A 19,950-nucleotide genomic window follows, 5' to 3' on the forward strand; every position below is an offset into this window, starting at 1 on the left:
TATGTTTGGATTTTTTTTTTTGCATGGTTAACTCAATTCTATGTATTTTGCAGGTTGGTCCACTCTTGCTTCCACTGCCTCAAATATGAGTCGAAATCGCACACAGTAGGGATTGTGTGTCTTGGTTCACATCACTATCCGTTTTTTAATATATTATTATATTTTGGTTCACTTTTATAGACGATTTCCCTCGATATAGACATGCGGAGTGTGAAAGGAAGTGAACTGCAATTTTCAGTGAATGCTCTCACCACGAGTGAAGAAGTCTCTCCAGAAAACAACATTGTTAATGTGACTCTACCGTTATTGGTAAATGCCAGTTTGCAAATTACAGGGTTAGTATTAATCTAATTATACTGAATAAACTAGTATCTACTGTCCGACAATAATAAATCGCTGATAACAGGACGTCGCTGTAGTCGCATATAGAATACTTCTTAGTGACGAACCGGTCATGGCGGCAATGCATGCTAGAGACGTATTTAAATAATATCGGCTCACTTTTTAAATGCAACTCCTTTTCTTCTTCGTAATAAACTAAAAATTTACTAATAATAGTTCTATCATCACTATTGATCGTTTTAGACATATTTTTATTATAAAAATCAGTGTGTGTACTTATGTACGCGCGTTAGAAGTCATACTTCTTTAGCGTAATAAAACAAAAACAAAACTTGTGATAACCTAGATTCGTCAACTAGCTCTTAATTATCTTCTTAAGTTACACACTCAAGAAAAAGGGCCGCTTATTGGAGCGCCGTTGATTTTCTGCTATACACTTTTTAATTACTTCATATCATCATCAGCCAAGGTCGATCCACTACTGAACGAAGTCGTCATTTAGCTTCTTCCACTCCTCACGATCCCCAGCTCAAAATATATCAAATAATCTCGTCGAGCATCGAATTATTCAAAAATTATTTTTCTACTGGGTATCCATATATAAATATATATATATCTGAGGTGTTTTCAAGTTATGTATGTCATTATCAGGGTTGGCGAACCTTTTTACGTACGCGTGCCAAAATTTCCCAAATATTATTTTTCAACCGTCTGACGTGTCGAGCAGTTATGACGAAAAAATAGTTTTTAAAAATTCTATTTAAAAAATTATGATTGTTTCGTATTTGGTGCAATCATTTTTTGTGGGTAGAAATGAAATTGTTTGATAATGTGGTACCTAATTAATTTGGTTCTTTACGCACAAATTGACATCGGAATGGCTCCGATCAGATGAGGCATTTTCTCGCTATAGTTGTCCCAAGCATTATAAATCGATCAAATTTAGAGGTTTGCGGCGCAGCATTCTCCGCCGCCTGATGAGGTTAGTACTATAATATTATATATATGACGCATAAAGTCTAAAGAGCGACCTATGCAATTACATATTTACATTAAACGTTATGCTTATTTTGAAAGAGTATTTAGGTACCTGCTATTTTTTGTACATAGCAATCTTTCATTTATTATTATTATAGGTATTTTTTCTTTTCTAGCATGCCACTGATGGCACGCGTGCCATAGATTCGCCACCATTGTTATATATCACATATTTTACTGTATAAAAAAAATATTATTATGTTATCATTTTTTATAAACGTATTGTTTTGTGTTAGTACTCGTATAAGCAATATAAAATTGTAATTATATTATAAATATATGCAATTTATTTACTATTGCTGTCCCTTCTAAACTATTTGTCTAAGAAAATAAAACAAAAAAAATCACTTCTGTCAGGTTTCTTTGCTACCCACTTTTTTATTATTTTATTAATTCTTTAATATGTTAATTATTATTTCTTAGGAAACCAATAAACAACAATAACAATGATTCGGAATCTAGTCAAGCCCATGTCGAGGAACTTATCAAGTTCCAGCAAATCTTCACAGTGCAAAAGTTAGGAGCCAGCCCCGTTGACGACGCCATAATATCCGTAATGATACCGCACAAGTACTCACTCGGCAGCCGTCAGTTCACATTCACTCATATCCTCCAACAAGATGGAATCCAATCGGGACAAAGCTTCTCTTGTCAAAACGCCGATTTGGTTTATTTCACCGACAATATCACAAGCAATAAAGTCACCGAGAAAACGACAGTAAACGAAGATGTGATCAAAAGAGCTAAGAGGTCACCTGTAACATTTAATAAATCAGCTTATATAATTTATGAAGATGCGTTACGCAATCTCGGTCCGGACGAAACTGGAACTAGGCCAACAGTGGTCAAAGTGGATGATAATATCGATACCCAAAAGGTAGACGAGGACACGAAGAAACTGTCGATGAATAGAACAATTTGGATAACTTGTGCAACAGACGGCATCGTGTGCCATGCGCTGCGCTGCCATCTTCGCCCGTTTCTGAAGTCGCAAACTGTTGCCACGCTCCTAATTACCATGAAATTAAATGTTTCAATACTACGAGGTGAGTGATCTGTAACTATAAGACTTCGGTCACATAAGCAGGTGCTTCGCTAGTGCTGAGCTAAGTGCTATGCTTGTCTACTAAAAATACTACTGCCACATTGCACGCTAGGTACGTGCTAAGGTACAAATTCATTTGACATTTGGGAGCGCTTAAGTCAACAACGATATGTCACTCTCAAAACTAACCAGAAAGCTACTTCTCAGAGAAAATTTCGAAAGTCGCAAATTCGAACATGTTGGGTGCATAATGTCAATTCATCCCGTGCGTCATTATTCATAACCTCAAAATGTACGGTGTTTGACGTTTGTCATACTGAAGAAACATCCGCCATCTTGCAAAATCCATAAACAATGGCAAAATCACTAAAAATAACCAACACGTTTGTTCGCCGGGAGACTCACGAGGTGACTCATAATCACGTAGCGAGGCGCGACGCGTGCAGTGTGGCCATTGCGATAGAATAGTGTGCATATTCGTTCGCTAGGATATGTCACCTACCACGTAGCCACCAAGCAAGGCACCTGCCTGACACGCAAAACTTTCCACTACCTAGCGACTATTTTGACAGGACGTATTTCGTTTTTTACCGGGAGGTCGCCACTATCGCTCTACTGCGCAGACGCATATAGGCCCACACGCCAGCGTGCAGCGTGTAAATTAGACCGGCTTTCAACTTTTTTCGGTAGATTGTTGACAATCTGCTTGTTAGCTTGTTCGATGATGACACTGGGCGAGTTTACAAGCAGATTATAAATTCGCCAACAAGCAGCTTGTAAAGTAGCTCAATGTCATCTAATACAAATATCTATGTACTAAGATTTCAATCTGTTATTAAAATTACTTGGTTTTCGGTTAACCGGTTTCGGTCACATTATTTATGAAAAAATCGTAAAACAGATGAACCAGCTGCTCGCGCGAATGAATTTTCAGAGTCCAAAATATCGACCAAACTTGGTAGCTACTGGCAATAAAATATACCATTATTTCCAAAAAATATATCACCAGAAGAAATGGTTTTTTATAGACAAATTTAAATATTATTCAACAGTAATATTCAAACGTTATAACCTGAAAGAATCATCAATTCACACGCATCAGCCAAAACATTCTTAGTTAAGAAAAGAACGTTCAATATCATACATGTTAAAAAATGAAGCGATTAAAAACACTCAATCTGTTGTAAAATGTCGTTAAAAGTGGTTTTTCTGCCTCCTTAGGTGAGCCCCGGGCCTCTTCAAGCGCAAATCCGACCGTGTATAACACATTATATTCATGAAACCGAACCCAAATTTTTAGAAAAATATCACAACCTATAGATCCACGTGTATAAGTTGTCCGCTGAATGAGGACGCCACATGCTAACATTTCAATACTTTTTATACTTACTGTAATGAGCTTAGTTCTAAATTCTAACACCGGATGATTTATGATGATTATATATACCACTTTTCCTTTTTAGAAACAATCATAGGAGATAAAGACATCGTCGTGTTTCAATCGCATGGTCTAGTACAAGTAACAGGACCTAACAATGCGGGAATAACTTTTGGGGATATGGCAAAAGTAAATTCTGAATTTTTAATCTCTCACCAGAATGGCCAGGTAGGTCCTTTGGTCATTGCCATGTCTGTGATCGTCGGAATGCTTCTACTTCTGTTTTTATCCATGGGACTTTCCAAGGTGAGTATTATCCAGTGGCGAAGGGTGGAAGTAGGCTATTAATATCAGACATAAATATAGTGCATACTAAACTTTGGCATTCAAACGTATTTTCATTAAACTAAGACTACAATGAATAGAGAGTGTTTGTTAGTTTAATTCAATTAAACCCTACCTAATAATGGTAAAAAAATATTTTATAGAAAGAAGAATATTTTTAACGAGTATGGTTTGGTCTAGGCAGGGTTTAATGAATTTAAAAAAAACTAACCAACACCACTTGTAGTCAATTATGTACTTGAAAACTAATAAGTATGACTGAAAAGGTGTGCACAATGTTATTGGATCCCCCATAGCACACAAAAACTATTATGGTTTGGTTTAGGCAGGGTTTAATTGAATTTTAAAAACTAATCAGCACCATCTGCAAATTATTGTATTCTTAGTTCAATTCAAACAAATAAGTATGACTGACAAACTTTATTGTGCACTAGGTATTTATTTCGAATTTTAACAACCTACCTCCACCCCTTGCCACCGGTGTTATCACATGAATAGAAATTTCTTTTTATCTGTGTATCATAATATGATAGATTGACGCAAATCCGAAGAGATGGATGCGGGTTCAAAGATTTTTTTCTAATACGTTTTGGTTTTCAAATTATGTAAATGTTCAGTATAGAATAATAAAATTATACTCTCAAATATTGTAAATTATTCTTTGAAAAAAAAATAGTTAAAGTATTTGTTTTGCTAATAATTTTGCCTTTTTATTTGCAGGCTGGATTTTTTCAACGTAAAATGAAAACGGAACTTGAAGCCTTGATGCAAGCAGCGGTAAGAAAACCACCGGATTTACTAGTATACGTTTAATTCTGTCGAATATAAAAAGTATATATTATACAATTAAATAATTTCAGTAAATAATAATATGTTTCTATAACTATTGACCAGTGGCGAAGGGTGACTTTTGGAAAGAGGTAGGCTGTAGAGATTAGAGAATAGAACACACTTGTCGGGTATATTACAGGCATGCCCCCCACAAAGGGGGGCTGACAGGGCTCTAGCCAAAGGGCCCGGCCTTAGAGGGGGCCCAGCGTTGCGGGTCGACCAGGTAAGTGAGAGAAATGCACCAAAAATTTGCTTGAACAGTAAAAAAAAATCGCCTGCGCCGCTATTTTCCTCAAGAAATATTTACATTTTAATATAGGTAAAATAGTTTAAATTGCTGACTTACGAAAAATGGCTACTTACCCAATATGGCGAAGGGTTGCATGTAGGTACTTGGCTACTACAAAAGGAGGTCGCGATCAATGAATGCTTCATAATCTGATGTGAAATAAATCAACTGGATTTATTTATCGCTGAAAATACACAGAATCACCTTAACTCTGGGGTTCTACGGAAACCATTTGAGGAACACTACTGTCAAAAATCACATTGCCTTAAACTTAGCGATAGGTAGAGGGGCCCTCCATACATCCTGGCCTGGGGGCCTGCTTCAGGGTGTGGGGGCTATGATTACAGGAAATAAGAAGATAATCAATACGAGATTACTACTTATGAGTAGGATTACACTAATGACAACGACACACTAATTCGATGGAATTTCAATAACTCACTCACGACATAAAATTGAGCGATGAGTTTAAATTATGTATCCTAAAAAATTATTTAACCACATCAAAAAAATCATTAGATAAAGTTTATTTTTATTTTTCAAAATAATTTATAGGTATTTATTTAAGTAGTATAATATGTAATTGAATGCCATTGACTTTTTTTTAATTATCTAGTAATTAATTATTGTAGACAAAGCTGCAGTCATAGACAATAATATTATGCGCAAATCTTTTGGACTTAGCCACCGGAGCCTACCCTATTGTATTCATTGCGATAGACATTCTGGGGTCACGTGACATAGAGTTAATACAAAAAAAAACCTCAGCATTCCTCTTCGAATAATCCGATTAATACGTTAAAGACAGTTGGAGCGCTGTGGCATATTTTTTTTAAATCTTCATAAACGTCCGGAATATTCCGGTCGGAGTGATAAATTCAATTTATAAAATACATGTTTAACCAAAAGATAATTATTATTTTTTCCTGTTTCCAGGCCCAACAATCTGAAGACCATGAATGTGTCGAAGGCGTGACTAAGGACAGTGAAGTTGACATTAATGTAGAAACATAATTCCAATAGTGGGGAATATAAAAAACGAATTTGTTCGAAAATATCTAATAATTACTAGATAAAAAGAACTTTTTATATACAACGTTTTAAAATTTTCTGTCGAATTATTATGCTCAATATGCCCAAACTTGTACTTGATATGAAGTACCTAATTAAAAAACAAACAAACCAATAAATATAGAATACTGAAATGTCATTTTGATTTTCATAGTAACGCACATATATATTAATAATATAATTGCAAGGACTACCTCCTTAGCAACGAATAATAGTCTTTTACTTTTTACTGATTTTTCTGAAATAACTTTCCATACAAAACAGAAAGAATGCATTGGCATCGTGTTCTGATATATTCTAAAAGTTTCAAATGTCTAGCTAGTCGGGAAGTTAGTTAAAAATCTATTGCAAGATTTGTACTGGACAAACAAGAATACGAGAAAATAAAAACGTTGTAAAAAGAGGTTTATTTATTGATAAAATATTTTATAAGTATTATTTTATAAAAAACTAAAACTTCTATGAGTAGTTTTTTATATTGAAATGAAAAGCTTAATAATAATAATAATATTTAACTCGGTACAGTTAATATTTAATAAACTCTTTATTTTAAGATGAATATGATATAATATTATTATTTTTTATTTAAAAACACACACAAATTTGGTTAATCTAACATTTTCGGCGTGACCGCTGGTCCAAAATTGGTGATCATTCTGAAGGTGGTTGATAATTATTATTGTCTGATGACTACATCGCAGCCTAAATAAATAAAACGTTTCGTTACTTAATACGGTCTTTAGATCTCGCTAGACCAAGATGTGATTGTGTCAATATATGAAAAAAAAAATCTGGCATACCATACTATTATACTACAAGATATACCTACTGTGTAAAAATTGGCCTCTAATAATAAATATCGTACACAATAATATTATATAGATTATAATGCTCATTTCGTATTGTATTTACTCCCCCTTTTTTTTAAAGAATATATTTTTTACCTCTTCTCTCCCCAATAGAGTGTCCCAAAATATAGGCTTATAATAATTTTAATCATTTAAAACCTCATAAAACTTTTTAATGTTATTAAAAATAATGTATGACATACCTATCATCATCATCATCAACCTGAGTCTATCCATTGCTGAATGAAGGCATCTCCAAACTGATTCCTCTTCTTTCAGCCCTGTGCGTTGCGTTGCCACATATTTCCGCAGAATTTAACCATTCCATCGATCCAGCGGCTTTTAGATCTACCTTGCGGACGTTTTGTACTGGTTGCGTACCACTGGATGGCTAGATTTATCCAGCGATTGTCCCTTCTTCGTGCTATGTTCCCAGCCCATTTCCATTTGAGGTTTAGTGAACTCTATTACATCGCAAACCTTTGTCTGTTTTATTTTCACATCATTCCACATTTTGTCGTTTCGCGTTATGCCCAGCATAATCTCCATACCACGGTGTGCTACTCTCTAATCGCTAGTTTCTGGATCTCTCTTTTACTTAGGGTCCATTTTTCAAATGTGATTACGGGAAGCACATACAATGGGAGGTCATTTTTGTAGACATAATTCATGCAACCAATAAGCTATACTCTGCGAACAATTTCATCAAATACACAACTTATAATTAACTACATTAAATTATTGCAGGTAAATTTCATTGTCAATAGATGAAATTAATTTTTTAAGAAATCTTACTAATAGGTAGGTACCAGGGAACTCAGAAATAATGGGAACTGAAATACACAACGGGTAAGGCGATAGCAGGTAACCGACTCGAGTAAGGAAGAATCCGAGTTAAACTTAGACACGTGTTAAGAATACGTTTTACGTCGAATACTAAAAAATGCTCTCGGTTTATGCATTTAAGCTCATTTAATGTTGGTGTATTACACACTGCACGTGCATTATGCGTGCTTCATTTTCGTAGGACACTCACACATTCAAAAGCCTGCTTCACCATGCGGCGTATTGAATATTGCCTATTGGTATTCTATTTATTATCTGTTTTGTGGTAGGTACATATTACCTACCATTGTTTATTCATAAAAGCGACAATAATACATACATAAAAGCCAAATCACCATGTCCGCTCCAAAGCGATGAGAATCCAGAGTGGAGATTATATTAAAGGATGTTTTACGAGGAATTCTTCTTAATCATTCTGACAGACGCGAACATTCGAAATGTTCCAAGGACCATGACAAACGAGGCCGGAAGACATGCGCTTTTTAATTTGTGCATTGTTGTAATAAAAAGAATTAAAATAATAATCGCTAACAAATAACAACTAACTATCATGCCTTTCAGTCTTCAGATCATGATTGACAATGACGTCCCTAGACAAAATGCCGCCCCTAGGCAGTGCCAAAATGCCGCCACATTTTTTTTATACAGTACTTTTTATCATCCTTTCATGACTCCAATATCTAAGAAATGTGTTGTATGGATACGTTACTAACAAGATATATATCACTAAATCTAATTTAAATGCCATCTCTGCTCCAATAGACAATATTGCGAGTCTACGGTATCAAACAGGTATCTACATTTAAAAATACACTTGACAACTTCTAAAACTCTCGAGTGACTGGCAAACATAATTGGATAAATTTTAAATTAGGTGTGCACGTGTCATTGCTGTTCATCAAGAACGTGACGTCCAAAGACGACGGAAGTAAACTAGACATCGCGAAACCGACAAAAAATCCTGTTTAAACTTTTATAGTAGGTAGGTACCTAATTAATACATTTTGTTTCCAATCAGTGAGCTGATTTTTGTAATTGAAAGATATTTCCTGTATTACTAAGTTTAGTTTAGGTAGCTATTTCGATACTTATATACCTAGTGATTCTCCTCGATTTGCCGCCATTTGGGTAACTGCCGCCCCCAAGCGACGCTCAATCTGCCTACCCCCACGGGACGTCACTGATGATTGAAGTCATACAAGTTAAGATACGTATAATAAAACTTCAATTAAGCAGCATGCTCATAATGCATCAATTAAGCAGCACTGAAGTTCAGTCCTATGCGACATCAATTTACTTTTCCACCTGAAAACTATAAAAAATGTGGTTATAAGTCGCAGTTTTCATTCCCCTATGAATACGACAAAATATTCACAGAATCACTACCGCCTTGCACTAAAAATAATTTTCCATGGTTTTTACTAGGTGATTTCATAGACCCTGGCCAAATTTAAGTCAATAATATACGATACAAGTAGAGGTATTATTTTCAATAAACCATTTTTCTCAGCCGACATATTTGACTTCATGTAGAGTAGTTTGCGTGCCAAATTTCTTAAAGAAACCTTGATAGTAAATACGGGGAGTAAGTCAGAGTAGTAAACGCATCTAGGAAAAAAACCATTCGCTCAATACATTCGTTATTTTTATTGAACTAAACACACTGAAAGACAATGGGTATACCTACCCACTTTATTTGTCCAGCCCCGGCTTTGAACCCATAGCCCATGGCTTCTTCTTCTTCTTCTTTCTCGGCACTACATCCCGGGGCGGGATTTGGCCTCCTCTACAATTGTTCTCCGCACGCTCTTTTGCCTGGCTGCTCCTCTCCAGTCTCCAGCCCTCCCCATCTTTCTCCAGTCCTCTTCGATACAGTCAGCCCACCTCTTCTTTGGTCTGCCCCTAGACCGTTTCCACTGTGGGATCCACTTGGTCATGATTTTTGGCGTCCTGTGCTCAGGCATTCTCTCAACGTGTCCAGCCCACCTTAATCTTTGGGATCGACAGAATTTCACCACCATTTCATGTTTTATTAACTCTTCTAACTCGTGGTTCATTTTTATCCTGTAACTTCCATTTTCCAATGTGAGCCCGAAAATTCTCCTGAGGATCTTTCTTTCGAATATGGCCAGTTTATGTTCTTCCCTTTGAATGAGGCACCATGTCTCACAGCCATTTAGGTAGCTACTGGTTGAATAACTGTTTTGTAGATAAGCAGAATAAAATGGAATCTGGAAAAACTTATGAATTCAGACCCCCTGAAAAACTACCAACAAGTGCTAGATAGCAAATTACAAGTGACACCAATTACTGATGACGTAAATGATGATTGGGAAAACACTAAAAGCTGCATAATAGCGAGTGCCACTGAAGTACTAGGGGAAAGAAAAGTACAAGCAAATAACGGCTGATTCGATGATGCTTGCAAACAGGCAATTATAGAAAAAAATAATGCAAGAAAAAAATGCCTACAAAGAGAAACACGCCAAAGTGCGGAAATTTATAAAGAAAAAAGAAAATATGCAACAAAACTCTGCCGTGAACGAAAACGCGAAATGTTGAGGAAAATGGTGGAGGGTATGGAATCTCAGAGAAGGTGCAATGAAACTAGAAAATTCTACAAAACTTTTCGGGATCTAACTAAATCATACCAACCCAGAATGAACATTTGCCGAGACTCAAATGGAAAAATTTTAACTGAAAAAGAAGATATCATGGCAAGATGGAGAGAATATTTCTATTCACTGTTAAATCATGCTGGCAATGAACAAGGAGAACATGACGATGAAATGGTATATCATACAGCGGAAGAAATCATTGAAGAACCTACGCTGAATGAAGTAAAGCAGGCACTAAGGAGGTTAAAAAATAATAAAGCACCCGGTGTTGATATGATAGCTGCTGAATTAATCAAAAAGGGGGGACCAAAGCTGGAAGAACATCTGTACCAATTAATTCTCAATATATGGAAAAAGGAAACACTCCCCGAAGAATGGAAGATGGGTATTATAGTACCTATACTTAAAAAGGGGGGATAAGACTAACTGTGAGAACTACAGAGGTATCATTCTCCTTAACACAGCGTACAAAGTTTTTTCCAGTATTCTATATGCAAGATTACTAAGGTATACGGAGAGCATCTTGGGAGAATACCAGTGCGGATTCCGCCCCAATCGATCCACCATTGATCATATTCACCTGATGCGGCGAACTATGGAAAAGGCGTATGAGTATAAATAATATGATTTTGTATCATGTCTTCATCGACTTCAAACAAGCTTTTGACAGTATCAACAGAGAAAAAATGTTGCATGCACTAAAATTACTAGGAATCCCCTCAAAGCTTGGAAGACTGATACATGTCTCCCTAACTGAGTCAAAGGCCGTCATAAACATACAAAATGAGCTAACGGACCATATTGTGATTGAGTCTGGTGTAAGGCAGGGTGACGCACTCTCCACCATGATATTCAACCTGGTTCTCGAGGCCATAGCCCGTAAGGTTGACATAAGGGGTTGTGTTAACTCTAACATATCCCAGATGTGCGCCTATGCTGACGACATAGTCATAACTAGCCGATCCAAACAAAGACTGATCGACCATGCCACAACATTGAAAAAGGAAGCGGAAAAGCTTGGATTAGAAATAAATACCTGCAAAACAAAATACATGGTATCCACGCTAGAGCAGGGTCCACCTCGAAATATCTGTGTGGAGCAGCAGGTATGGGAAGAGGTTCAGAGCTTCACGTACCTGGGCTCTAACCTAAACACACTCAATAAAACAACAGAAGAGGTGAACATACGACTCATAGCTGCTAATAAGTGCTTCTACGCCTGTAAGGGTCTACTTAGTTCGAAAATCCTAAGCCCATGGCTTCACAGACTGCATATTTTGCACATGCTCTGCCGAATTCCTTATTGCATTTTGTGGAATTGGTGGAGGTTGGCTGTTCAGATTCAACATAAATAATGCACACTAAACTTTGTCAATCGTACTTATTTATTTTCATTGAACTAAGAATACAATTTGCAGTTGGTTTTTGATAATTTTTAAAATTTAATTAAGCCCTACCTAAAGTAAACCATAATAGTTTAGGTATGCTAAAGGCGATCCGACAAAAATAGGTCACACTTTTTCAGTCATACTTATTTGTTTTCGTTGAATTAAGAATACATAATATTATTATAACAGATGGTATTCGTTAGTTTTCTTAAGTTATGCCCTGCCTATGCAAACCATAATCGATAAAAAATATTCTTATATCTATAAAATATGTATGGTTTAATGGCATAATAATTTAAAATATTTTATAGATAAACAAATATTTTTCGACTATTATCTACTATGGCTTGGATTAGGCAGGGTTTAATTGAATTTAAAAAAAACTAACAAACACTATCTGCACGTCATTGTAGTCTTAGTTCAATGGAAACAAATACTATTAATACTTTCGACCGAAGGTACTTGATGGAATTTGAATTTAAATTCTAATGGATTCAAGCTCTGTACTATTCCATTTAAGTCGTTTTTTGCGACCCGGGTTTCGCCTTTCGGCATCTTCAGGCGTCGTGTACACTCACCAAAGGCAAACACACACTGACAACGAACACCCTTAACTATACCTTATATAGTAAAACAATACAATAAAGTAGGTAAAAACTCCATTACCTACCTATTTAGTCAGAAATTACAACAAAAAGTACAATAAACAAATTATGAATAGCTGAAGTGTCTAATATTTCTTGGTAGAATAATTTATATATAAATAGAGCACAGTTGCAGAGCTTACCTATATTGAACGATCAACTCAGCTTTCCTAGTAGCCCTTTGTTATATCCTATAATATGATGTTTTACATATGAGACTATATTATGGTCAATTGTATTGACACACAATTTATATATGTTTGTATGAGATTATATATATTTGTATGAGAGTCTAGGGATGAGGATTTAGGTATGCATAATTGTATAATATATATATATATATATTATATTAGGTGAGTTATATATTATATTAAGCGAGTTTATATGTATAATTTTGTTTTTGTTAAAAAATAATGTTATAAAAATAAAAGTAGGTACCTTGTAAGTAGTATTATTATAGACATCTCATTAGTTAACTCGATTAATTATTTTTCTTAGAATTGACGATTTACACCTCTTGAGTGTAGTATTTTTTATTGTTATAAAGAATTTTGACCTATTATTAGGTTTGACGATTTATTATAATAATATGCTGTCCAGTGTATTGTTATTAATAAGATAGGGTTTTTACTAATTAGGTTTTTTACTGACACTTCAGCTATTCATAATTTGTTTATTGTACTTTTTGTTGTAATTTCTGACTAAATAGGTAGGTAATGGAGTTTTTACCTACTTTATTGTATTGTTTTACTATATAAGGTATAGTTAAGGGTGTTCGTTGTCAGTGTGTGTTTGCCTTTGGTGAGTGTACACGACGCCTGAAGATGCCGAAAGGCGAAACCCGGGTCGCAAAAAACGACTTAAATGGAATAGTACAGAGCTTGAATCCATTAGAATGGAAACAAATACATTTAACTGACAAAGTTTAGTATCCAATAATTATGTCGGTTTTCAACAGCCTACCTCTACCCCTTGTCACTGCTATATTGATAAGTCAGTCGGCAATTCAGGCTGTTTCTCGTCTCACACTTCATGCTAATTTCATGATTTTAGCAAAACCACAATAATAATAAATAATTATTCATGCAATTCGCAATTGCTATGAATGTAAAATTCTATTGAATTTAATCATATTATATACATAGTAGATGTACAAGTATTTTTAAATTCGTTGTATTGGCTACGAGAGAAATAATAATTTAAAAAAATATATTAGATAGGTAGGTACTTATTTCAATAAGAATAATCTGGTTAGTGTATGTTAAAAATAGTAATTTTAACCACGAGATAAAAACTCTTGACAGATAAGGAATACGATGACCTAACATCCTGCAAAACTGCGTACGATTTTCCTGCGAAAAATCTCCATTTAACTATATTTGTCGCCATCAGACATTGTTGATACCAACATTTATTATTATTAAACCTATATGTTAAGGATTTAAATCTCGGGTGTCGATAAATATGCGATTAACTTAAACACGTGTGTGGTGTTCATCACTGCAGGAGTCATCGACTAACCTACCTATAATGTTATATTTGTGGGAGTCGTCGACATGTCGTAGGTCATGGTGTCAAGGATGATGATCCTGAACACAAAAGTGTTGCGCTGATTAAGATTCCGTAATTCTTTCTCGTGCCGAATGTGGCACGCATAACATAGGCTTGCCACCGCTGCACTACGGCATGATCCGTTTTATTGAGACTTTAACGTCGTAATATTATATTATTGTCAATACTTTTGAAAACACTGATGAATTTATTAGTCACACATCGGAGATATTTAAAATAGGAATATCTTATTGTGTAAATACATCATTAAAGCCTCCAAAAACATTACATATTGGAAAAAATCCTGGATAAGGGGAATTCTTATATCATACTAGCACATAATTACTATGTACCCTAAAACCAGCTACATAGACGAAATAACGAAAGAGTTTGGTGGATGTACGTGGAAGCGAAAAATTAGGGTTCCGAGAAGACTGTAAGGAGCTAAGGGAAGACTTCATCTAGCAGTGGATCGCCCTGGGTTGATTTCTTTCAATAATTTATTTTTTTAACATATTGAGGACATTACAAATTATAAGTTTATGACGTTCACAACATGACATGAAACATTATTATAAAGAAGAAAGGTAATAAAAACAATAAAAATGAAAATATAAAAAGAAATCATAATGCAAACATACAAAAGTAATGAAAATGCAGTTATACATCTATAGAAGTTCAAATAAGTACACCGAGTTTGCTAAAGAGACCCTATTTTAAAAAATTATAAAAAATCGTCCACCTAAACTCACCCTTACGCAAGTGGAATATCGTCGCTGTAGGATTAGTTTGTTGAATATACCAAATGTCAAATTTTCAGGAGACGAAAAACAAATTTAAATACATGAAGGTATTTAAATTGTTGTTTTTACAGCACATGAATGCTGTTTTCATTGCTGTTTTCATTACAAAGCAATTTAAAGAAAAGGATGGTTCTGGTTCATTTAGATACAAAAAATCATTCTGCATTCAAAGGTCGATTTCGACAAAAACGGATATTTGAAAAACCAATCCTATAGCGACGATATATCAACACCCGAAGCAATTTGGTTGAACATAATTATCGCCCTCCCAATTGGCATTACCAGTAGCAGATTGGTTCTGCACCGGAGAATAAACAACTGATGCTCTCTATTTCTAAGATAATTAATTATCAGGGACACACAGGTCAACACTGCCCAGAATAGCAGAGTTCTCATTTAATTTATACCTCGTATAAGTCGAAAAAAATACTTAGCTAAATAAAGATCTCTTCTAAATTGCCGACTGCAGTATGAAAGCATATCTAAGAGAAAGTCAGTTGAATAAAGCCACGGATAGTATACATACAACCTCAAGTAAAGGAGACTGATGATGTTGATGATTATACTATATTAGTAGAATTACCGCCCTTTGGGAAACGTCAGCGCATTTTTTTATGTTATAATTTGGAATATCCGAATATATAAAATTAAATATAAAATGATTACCTATCCGAATAAATTTAATTGAGAAACACTGAAATATGATAATAATAGCATTCGCTCATTGTGGTTATATCTGTACTCGACAATATCAAATGTATAATGAATGACTGTACATATCTAAAGGAAATATATTAATTATTATTATTGAGTTGGAACTTTGTTATAAAAATAAAATGATCAGTATAACGGCGATCACGCGAGAAAGTGCAAATAGCAACAATTTATATCCATTGTAAAAGTTTTATATTTTGTACACACATAATAATATCGTATTTTAAATATTAGTGGTTCTGTTTATTGTTTTGTACACATTGTGTATGGTGATTATTTTTCCTTACGGCGCTTGATCTTTAGGGCATTTGACCTCACCAAGACAGATCCTCAAACCAATTGCGCAGGTTTTTCCATACTTCTCCACACTTTATAGGCCCTTCTAACATTAACATAACAATTATTCATCATGCCTTTAATTAAAATGTGATATAAAATTGAGTTATTGATTGAAAGACAGGCACGCACAAAGAGGGGAGAGAGTTTGTATTCGAATCTGCTATACTTAATTCCATCTAAAAAAACGTATACCCTCATAATATTGAAACATCTCAGAAACATGTATATTAAATAAACCTTTTTTTTTTTATTCAACGAAATAAATAACGCAATTTGATAAGCATTTCGTGTAGGACCTACTAGTTTAAATTATCGCAATTCGGTAGGAGGCTCGTAGCTTAAATAGTTAAAGCATAATGGCGCGATGCCAGTAGATATACGGGTTCAAATCCCTTCGAGCATCGTATTTTTTTCAAATGTGATTTTTATAGTAGGTATATATCTGAGGTGTTTTCAAGTTATGTATGTACATATAATTGTAGAGTATATGCTCTTTAGCATTCTATTATATTACATATTCATAACTTTGCATTCCGGCTATAGGATGAAAATGTTGTAATATATTCTAAAAATATTTTTTACGTACATTATCAGTCTATTTATTTATTACTGCATACATTAATATAGGTGAATATCATTTAATCTAATTTTATGCGAGGTAATCAGGCAAAGAGGCGTATCAGTGTAGTAAAAAGTGCAAAGTTATACTACGTATACTCTATCAGAAAAACTCTTGAAAAAATTATGGTGCTGGGAGAGTCTTGAACCCTCGAATTTCAACCAGTAAAGCATACCAATTTAGTCATTTGCATCCTACCTATTTATGACGTAATTAACTAATATTCACGAAACTGTATTACATTATTGCTGTATTAGATTTTTTATGTGTTTCTGAGGTGTTTGTAAATTGTGTATGTTTAATAAAGATTGTTTCATTCTTAAATATAAATAGATTATTTTAATCTTAATTTAAAAGACAGGCATATTATGATTAGGTTAGCTTTAAACCAGAGCCCGATATGGACCGGAACGGACCGGAGCTTAGCTCCTGTTCGTGAAATCACCGAGATTATCACTCCATCTCGCGGAAAAAATAAATTTTGCATTCCGGTTTGTGAATTATTTAAATATAATATGATAATTATTTACTTTAAGGTTATACGAAACTTATTAAAATCATAGGTAAAAAAATAATGTTTATGACGTGACGTAAACCTCGATTTTCGTCTGCGGCGCCGAGAATATTATGCCCTAATCTTACATATTATAAGACTGTTATTCCCTGAATACTGTCTGGACTTGGCATGTATATTATACATAACCAAAATTTAATTCGCTTATTTTTATATAATACATCAAATTATTACATAAAATATAAGTATGTTAATATTTTTGGAAAATTATCGAGCACTCCGGTTTGTAAAATTGTCCATTTCGAGCGCTGGTTTTTACTAATTATAACAATAAATATTCGGTTCAACGTAAAGTTTTTTTATTTGCTTCTAAAGTAAACTGAAAATACGCATTCGTATTCACCCTCTTCTGTCATGCGATAGATGCGCCTAAATCTAACCACGCCTTGACCACCATGCTGGCCTAGTCATAGTCACTACAACAATATTAATTGTTATAGAAAATGACGGTTTATAATTAATTGTGTTTTTCAGATAGATATTTTAATGTTATTCGCATATTTATTGTTATTCAGTATTTTCTTCGGATGAAATATTTTTCAATTAAGTATTGTCGTATTCATTAAAAGCCCACTGACACATATCTCTTATCAACATAATGCATTTTTTATAAAATTTGATAAAACTAATGACAATTTCATAAGTGGAGTACAAATGTTGTTTGAGGCTTAGTGTTAAACGCAACATTTTGAAGAGTGGGCGACCATATAGGTCGGAAACGACAATGCAGCATACGTTTGGCCTCTTTGTGGTGCTAGTGTTGTGTATAATTGGTGCCATCAGTCAGATCCTTGACACCAACTTTGCGATCGTCTTCGAAGATCCTCAGGCTGATCCCTCATCGACTCTAACGCCTCAACGTAGAACATACTTTGGGTATTCCTTGGTGCTGTTTTCAAGCTCTAATTCAACATGGTAAGTGCAGTATCAATTGTATTTTTAATATACATTATAATATCAACCGGGAATGGGACTATTTATCTCCGACTGGACGACGCCAAGTGTATGCCAGGGTAACAATAGATCAGTGCTACCCAAACTCATGAGTCGCGAACTCCTGGGAGACCTTAGGGGCCGCGAAATGTTTTAGCAGAACTTTAAATATTTATTTAAGAATATGTTTTACAATTATTTATATAATATATTTTTATGAGAACACATAACACAACTTTTTATTGAAATACTTATATTGACGAAAAGATTATGTAATATGAATGCGAATCACCTGAGATGATTGTAGAATCCAGGTATAAGGATATATGTACCATGTTTAATCTTAGTAATGGCATTTAACCTCATATTAATATTTCGTCTCTGTTCTGGCAGAACACACTAACTGGAGAATACCAGTTTTGAGTAATTTGACTTTTGAAGTTGTTAAAATGTTTGAAATGGTCTATCATGTGAGTTTATTAAGTAATCGTAAAAAGGATGACTTTAAAATAAATACTGTTTATTTATTAAGAAGGTTTCCAGATGGTAAAGTTTAAAATAAGGAACATTTTGGTACTTATAACTAACTCAATATGTCATTTTTTCGAATTAGTGTCTTCTTCCAGAACAGTGACGATTTTATATAAAAAAAATGCAACCACAGCATTAAAATTGTTTTTGTATGCTTCATGTTTAGTCTTTTTTTTAATTTTATTTTGTTTATATAAATGTAGTACCTAATAATTAATGCCAAACAAAGGTTTGATAACTATAATAACTTATTTAGTTGGGTTTAGGTAGGGGGATTATTTTTTCAAATTTTGGGAGCCGTGGTATGAAAAAGTTTGGGAAGCACTGCAGACAGGGAGACAATTGCCTGATAAATACGCTACAGGGGCCTTATGTTAGAACTTGCGAGTCCCAGTCGCCCGGTCGACATGACGTCATATGACATAATTGTGCCGTACTACCGGAGTGATAATAGCACTCGAGAAATTAACGCTGCTCAAACACTGGCGCTATCCATTGTCCCTATACACAAAATAGGTGTTTCAGCATGTTTGAGCGGTGTGCGTTGGGCGGCTTGCCTCGACCGTGTATTGGCTCACGTCACAATTACGACATGTCGTCGGGTGACTTAATGTCACAAGTTAGAACATAAGGCCCCAGATACTTGAACCAGCAATTAGACAAACGAGTCTAATATAAAGTAGGTATCTAACAGTGGCAAAAAGTGGAGGTAGGCTGTTAAGATCTGACATAAATAATGCACAATAAACTTTGTCAGTAAAAGTATTTTTTTCATTGAACTACGACTACAAACTAAAATGTGTAGATAGTGTTTGTTATTTTTTTTAAATTCAATTAAACACTGACTAATCCAAGCAATAGTAGATAATAGTCAAAAAATATTCGTTTGTCTATAAAATATCCAAAAAGTCTGCCATTAAACCATATATAATTTTGGAGATTTTATGGATAGAAGCATTTTTTTTTCGATTATGGTTTGGTATCGCAGAGCTTAAGGCCATGCATTAGTTGAGGCACGGTCTAAAAAGATCGTTGCTAGGCGATGCGCGGACTGCGGGTCGCGGGTGCAAATGACATCTGTCAAACGAAATATTATTTTTCATATAAATCCAACATACGTTCATTTTATGTTCTGTTTATTGTTCGATTAGTAACAATAATAATATATTCATTGACATGTTTTCTTTTTAAAGTAAATGGGTA

The 19,950-nt window shown here is 34.5% G+C and overlaps 1 protein-coding gene across 4 annotated transcripts in view; it reads left to right on the forward strand.

Moving 5' to 3' along the window:
- The first annotated feature begins 15,875 nt into the window (after window positions 1-15,875).
- Window positions 15,876-19,950, forward strand: part of LOC147071122 (integrin alpha-PS3-like) — a 58,279-nt gene continuing 54,204 nt past the window's right edge. For 2 of the 4 annotated variants that reach the window (XM_085947847.1, XM_085947845.1), the window contains exons 1-2: window positions 15,876-15,932; window positions 17,799-18,198. In XM_085947847.1, coding sequence (XP_085803973.1) covers window positions 18,008-18,198 — 191 coding nt within the window. In that variant the 5' untranslated portion in view covers window positions 15,876-15,932; window positions 17,799-18,007. The remainder of the gene's footprint in view (window positions 15,933-17,798; window positions 18,199-19,950) is intronic. The other 2 variants (XM_085947848.1, XM_085947846.1) reach the window with 2 other exon arrangements.

This window comes from Rhyacophila brunnea, unplaced genomic scaffold, assembly GCF_057557595.1.
Source record: "Rhyacophila brunnea isolate RB1 unplaced genomic scaffold, BYU_Rbru_1.0 scaffold_20, whole genome shotgun sequence".
In the NCBI taxonomy this organism is placed as follows: Eukaryota; Metazoa; Arthropoda; class Insecta; order Trichoptera; family Rhyacophilidae; genus Rhyacophila; species Rhyacophila brunnea.